General features: G+C 38.8%; 1 protein-coding gene across 1 annotated transcript; it reads left to right on the top strand.

Moving 5' to 3' along the window:
- The first annotated feature begins 40 nt into the window (after positions 1–40).
- Positions 41–5,888, top strand: morn4 (MORN repeat containing 4). Its single transcript, XM_048270624.1, has 5 exons — positions 41–184; positions 766–864; positions 2,757–2,871; positions 2,966–3,075; positions 3,198–5,888. Exons 1-5 carry the CDS (start codon positions 154–156, stop codon positions 3,344–3,346), a joined length of 504 nt encoding a protein of 167 aa, XP_048126581.1. The 5' UTR covers positions 41–153; the 3' UTR covers positions 3,347–5,888.
- The last annotated feature ends 256 nt before the right edge of the window (positions 5,889–6,144 follow it).

Here is a 6,144-nt window from a genome sequence, read left to right as displayed (position 1 = left end):
AAACCACTCAATAACACAACGTGTCCTTCAGGAAGTCGGCTGCCCTGCCAGGAGAGGAGGTGGGGTTATGAGAAGCTAATCAACAGAGGCTGCTTACAGTTATAGGAATTGTCAACCGTGCAGACCGATTGTAGATATAAAAATGGAATTTGCATGCCCGTGAGACATCAACCTAATGTACAAGGTAAACATTTACCTGTTCAGTTTTAACGTATACGAATGCAGACATTCCAACTGATATTTTATACGTTCACGGACGTGTCGCTAGTTATTGAAACGAATTACCTAAGTAACACTGCCAATATCAATGCATCCGTGTAGCTCTGGATTGTTGAAAAACAGATTATTGTAATTTTAGAATGCATAGAAGATCCTCTCGAATGTTCATTAAGGCGGCATTTCACCACTATCTTAATAAGACGCTACAAACATGAGTCAATGTATTATTCATTAAATGTTGCTGCTCATGACTTTGAATTAGGCTGCGGAATTTGACAGTAGGCTGGCCTAGGCCAATAAATGTCATTCCATACATTCATTCAGTTGATTTTTTATTCCTAGCTCTCTTGTTCTGTCATTCATTGGGTTTTTTTCGGGGTAGACTAAACTTTGGCTCAGCTGTCTAGGTAGCCCATATAGCTTACACAAAAGAATGACATTAAATCAATCATCAATCAACAGTTCAATTGCTCTTATAGCCCTAGGCCTACCTCCTACCCAAAGTCAAATATTACAACACGCACCCTCTTCTGCTTCTGTCTACAGGTGCATGTGTCTTTGACAGCGTCAGAGGAGGTATGACGCTCACAAGAGGATCTTTTAGCTATTCTAGTGGAGAGGAGTACCACGGCGAGTGGAAAGAAGGCAAGATGCATAGCCACACACACATCTTTGAACAGGCCGTTGGCTGTCAAAGATCAGAATATCAGATCACAAATGCCATTGATCTTTTAGCCTAGCCTACTATTAGTGAACTCTATTCATTGCAGTAGTATCAAATCCAGCACTTCATTTCGTTTTTCTTCTTAAAGTGAGTGACTTCTGGGCACATGGTCGTTGACCGAACCTTCAAATCTGTTAGCATTAGCTATAGGTATTTAAGGGATAATCTCTTGAATACCAGAGGGGGTGGTATTTTAGGGATGAAAGTAGGCTACTACAGAAACTAACAAACAGGGCAGTTATCTGAAACAGTAGGGTAGTCAATGTGTTTGTCACCTTTAAAAGTGAAATATGTGCATGCATCATTGTAAGATTACATCTGTTTGTGGTATTACAATTGGCCTGACTTTGAGTCGGCCACTGACTCATTTAGCAAAGTACAGAAAATCACTAGCCAGACAAGACACCAAGTTGAGTTAATCCTCAAAGACAATGTCCTGCCTTTGGAAAAACTGTATTTGTAAAGACATTTGCTTGAACCAAATATCAAATTAGATTGAAAGAGACTTCATAGGCTTACCTGTTTGATATAGTAGACTATTTCAACTGTTTTTTGATTACATATTTAGGGGAAAATGCAGGGACAGGCAACGTCCAGTGGCCATAATAGTTTTGATTGTATGCTTAGGCTATGTGATTTTGTCTGGTCTTACCAGTGTACAACACAAATGAATGCATTGTGTGCATATGTTTTTGCAAACAAGTTGTTAACAAACAATAAAAAAACAACTTGAATTAAGGGACATGAAGTGTTACATTGTAATCTATTAAATTACTGTGACCATTATTATATACATTAACTAACTACAGGTTTCAGCTCTAATTATAGACCCTTTCAACAAGAAAAACAAAAACAATGCTTGAACATTCTATTTTGTTACCAATCTACTTCCTCTTCATTAAGATAACATATGGAATGTTAAAACGGAAGCCTTTTTTTTATTTTTTATTTTTTAGCTAAGTGGTCCGTCCGTTTTTTTTTTTTTTTATTGGTTTAGTGGTCCTTCGTCTGAAAAAGTCTGAGAAACACTGAGCTAAAGGCAAGTTGCAATACTCGCTAACTCACATCCTTGAAATGAAGACTCCTTTCAGAAAGCTTTTCTTGACCACTGAGTTTTTTTTTTTAAGCCAGCATACTGTTGCAAAAGTAACCATAGCAACAGAGAATCATGTAACATCTATACTCATTGTGTTAATCTTTGGTCATCACTTAAATGGTAGACTGCAGCCAAGGCACACAATATCCATGTACAGGGTTCTTGGGGCTTATACAGGATTTTTGAGACTGTCTTGTTTGGTTTCCCAAAAGAGTATGAATGACAGTTTCACACACCTGCTTGGCATAAGCACTTCATCGCAGCCATGTCTGCCAATTAGGCTGGCGTGTCTTGCCTTGTTCTTTTTTTTATCTCTTTTGGGAATTTTTTCAAGAACAGTGGACATTTCCACAGGAGAATTACAGAAACTGAACATATTATCATAAGTTATGACATCACTCTGTGGAGCCTGACAAATGAGAGTGATTTCTCTGATACAGCTGCCTGGGATGCAGCCTACCTACTGAGATGTGACCTTTATCTGTGTGGAGCACAAATTCACAGTATCACCAGCACAGCTTTGTCTAGCATTAGTAGCTTAGCTTATTTTGGCACAAAATATCAATTCAGGTGGTTATTTCCACCATTTCAATTAGAATTGTGGTTGACTTATCACATATAATTGTAAGATACTTTGGACAAAAAAATAAATGAATACGGGTGAATGTAAGCATGACACATTGATGTTTGATTTTTTTTGATGTTTCTATTGTAAAGGGAGACGCCATGGGCTAGGTCAGCTTAAATTTGCTGATGGCACCTGCTATAAGGGACAGTTTGAAAATGGCTTATTCCATGGATGTGGTGTTCTTGTGTTCCCTGATGGATCCAGGTATTACTTACCTTTATTTAGCATTCTCCTGTGATCATTTGGTAGTTTGTATCATTGTTTATGTGAAAATAACCACGTTTTTTTTTTGCCAAAGGTACGAGGGAGATTTTGTACAAGGTAAATTTCAGGGTGTGGGAATCTTCAATCGTTTTGACGGGATGAAATTTGAGGGAGAATATAAAAGTGGACGTGTGGAAGGATACGGTAATTGTTCATTACAGCTGAAAACATCAATTTAGTCCTCCTGCAAAGATTATTTTCCTCTGATTAAATCACATAATCTAATTATCATCTGTCAATCTTGTGTCACTGCCGGTTGGTTGTAGGTCTGCTGACATTCCCCGACGGAACACACGGAGTGCCACGGAATGAGGGCCTGTTCGAGAACAACAAGCTGCTGAAGCGGGAGAAGTGTCAGGCGGTGGTCCAGAGAGCGCAGGGCTCGGCCACCAAGGCCCGCGGCCTCTCAGTATGACCAAAGGAGCCACAGTGCCCGCAGGCCTGGCTGGCCCTCAGGGATGGGTGACAGGGTTCACATCGCCTCCCTCTTACCCACGTGGGTTCTGTTTCACATTTGCCTTTGCCTCATCACTGATGCTGAACCTGAGTGGCCCACTCCACCCACTCTTGCCTTTCGTCGGGCAACACTGTCCCATCTTTGCTGCTCGGTCTTGGCTCGACCCATTGCTGCTGTATTCCATTTTAGGACTGGATCACCAAAATACTTAATTTCCATGTAGTTATTATTACAAAGAGTGATCAGGCTAACAACTAGTTATCAGCCCAATTGGGCATCAGACGTTCAAAGTCATGGCATGGTAATCATTCTCCTTAACTGTATTGGTCTACACCTATGATGGGAGTACATTTCACCCCATAGCTCCGTAATGTAGAGCGTAATTTAAACAATCTATTTGGAACAACAAATGTAGTCCAAAAAATCTATTTGGAGCAACAATTTGAGAAACTTTGCCACTCACCTATGCAGACTGACTGACTGCTTAGAACATCTTACAATGAGCCACCTCTATAACCTCACATGCAAACTGCAAAAATCTTTTATCTGAACTTGACACCTTATCCATCTCCTGTTACAACAACAGACACTTGCAAGTTGCAGTGGGGTGAAGAATGAGAATGTTTTAACCTTTGAACTTATTTCAGGGTGAAAAGGTGTGACCTTGGCTTATACACCCGAGGCTCTGTGGACAAGTTTGTATTTGATCACTTTTGTTATCTATCTTTGCCTTCACTTTGCCTTTCAGAATGGAATCAGTGACTGATGTACGGTATTGTACATTACACTATCACAGTGTTGTAACAGTTGTGTGGGTGAAAATGGATGAAAAGACAAGATTGTTTTTTTCTTCTTCACAACAAAGGCAAGCATTTTTACAGCTGCTCAGTACACACAACTAAATGTACATTTTTTTAATATTCAGTATCATATGGCTTTCTCTTAAATGACTAATTTCATTCTCATGTCATTTTGTTTCACTCATGTCTAAGATCTGTGTGATTATAGCTTACTGTTAAGGGTACCACACAACTAATAGGGGTGGGAGTAGTCACAAGCATTGAAGTATCCTAATCATAAAATGCATTCAGTTCAGAAGCAAGTCATTTTACTATAAATGTGTGTATTGTTATAGAGTAGCATCTCACAAAAAGCTGTTCTTAATATATCATCTTTTTCAAAGCAGTTCACATAATATTGCATATACATTAGATAAACATATACATAATACCCACAGATTCATATGTGTGTGTTTCAGGTGCAAACAGCTGGTCCACTTGCTCTTGAAATTCTGAAATGAGTGGAGTAGTTTGAAATATAGAAAAGGGAAACTATTACATGTTCAGATAGACTAATATTGTTGTCCTGGTGATCGGGGGAATAAAACATTCTATGTCCTCTTGCTTAATTAACTCTGAGAGAGGGACATTTATACAATCTTATCCCTGCGAACAGTATTAAAATAGCTCGATCACCTGTCACTATTATGCCCATCCAATCAAGGAAATACTCTGTGTGTCAATCATGTATCTTCTCCAGAGCGGCTCTGGGAAGACCACAAAGAGGATGGGGTATACTTTCAGATTGGCTAGTCCCTAGGGACAGCAGACTATGGCTTTGATATTTCTTAAAGCAGAGTTTCTGTGTGCAGAATAGTCAATTCAATCGTGAGTTTCATCAGTTTTGGAACAGATTAGGAGCTTTGTAGCTGATTTAAAATCAGTTGGTTTAAATAGTAATATACATATTTTCACTATATCACAATTCAAAATCACCTTACTGATTCTCTGGTGAAATAGTAAGTGATATTTCCAGTGATGAGACTGATGGTTGCAATTTACCTCTTTTACCGAGCAGGGTCACATGTAAGCCTATTTATGATTCAGTTACCAGATACTTAAAACCAAGACCACAACATGCATAAATGAAATCATTTTTTCATTATATGTCTTCATATCCCTGTTCTCTGAGTGTCAATCCATTCACTCAGAAATGAACGCCTGCATGCTGTCACCTGAAAACCATTGACACAGTATGAAATAGGTGACCTCTTACAATTTACGTTGATTTCAAGTGAACCGTGTTTTTGATAGCGTAAGGGAATTTAGAGTATTTGGCTGTGTGTTTCTCTGTGTGTGTGAGTGTATTTGTTTACAATGTCAATCTTTTGTTGTTTGTAATGTGGTTATGCTGGAAGTTGAACATCTTGTGTGCATCTCACATCAGACCATATCAATTCTGTCAATTGCTCGAGCGTGGTGTGTCAACTGAAATTTCATTTTAACAGTGAAATAGATTATGCACTTGAAAGGCAGCCAAAGGTCTTGTGAAGTGCTGGCAATATTAAACCGTGGAGTGTTTCTGAAAGTGCTATTAATCCTCCTTTATTCCAGTATGTTAATGAATACCTATCCACAAATACTTTCAAGAAGTATACACTCAAATGTACTGAACTCTCCATTGTGAGACGGGCTTATTAAATAAACTTTCATTGCATACATTTTGCGTGTTATGGACTTTACTGGAAGAAGTACCAGAAATAAAACCTCAGGTGCAACTGTCAGACATAGCATCCAAGGAGATTTCATCCATTAAACACTTACCCTTTGCCTGTTGTTTACATTTCCCAATAAATCCTGGCACGCAATCAAATCATTTACATAGGTGCCACACTAAACCCCAAGGCCAATTAACAACCATTTCTTGATTGGCATCATCTTTAAGTGGACACAGAGGCAAACCAAGCTAGATTCAGA

The sequence above is a fragment of the Alosa alosa genome, chromosome 18 (genome assembly GCF_017589495.1).
Source record: "Alosa alosa isolate M-15738 ecotype Scorff River chromosome 18, AALO_Geno_1.1, whole genome shotgun sequence".
Taxonomy (NCBI): Eukaryota; Metazoa; Chordata; class Actinopteri; order Clupeiformes; family Clupeidae; genus Alosa; species Alosa alosa.
This window is presented reverse-complemented; position numbering and strand designations above follow the sequence as displayed.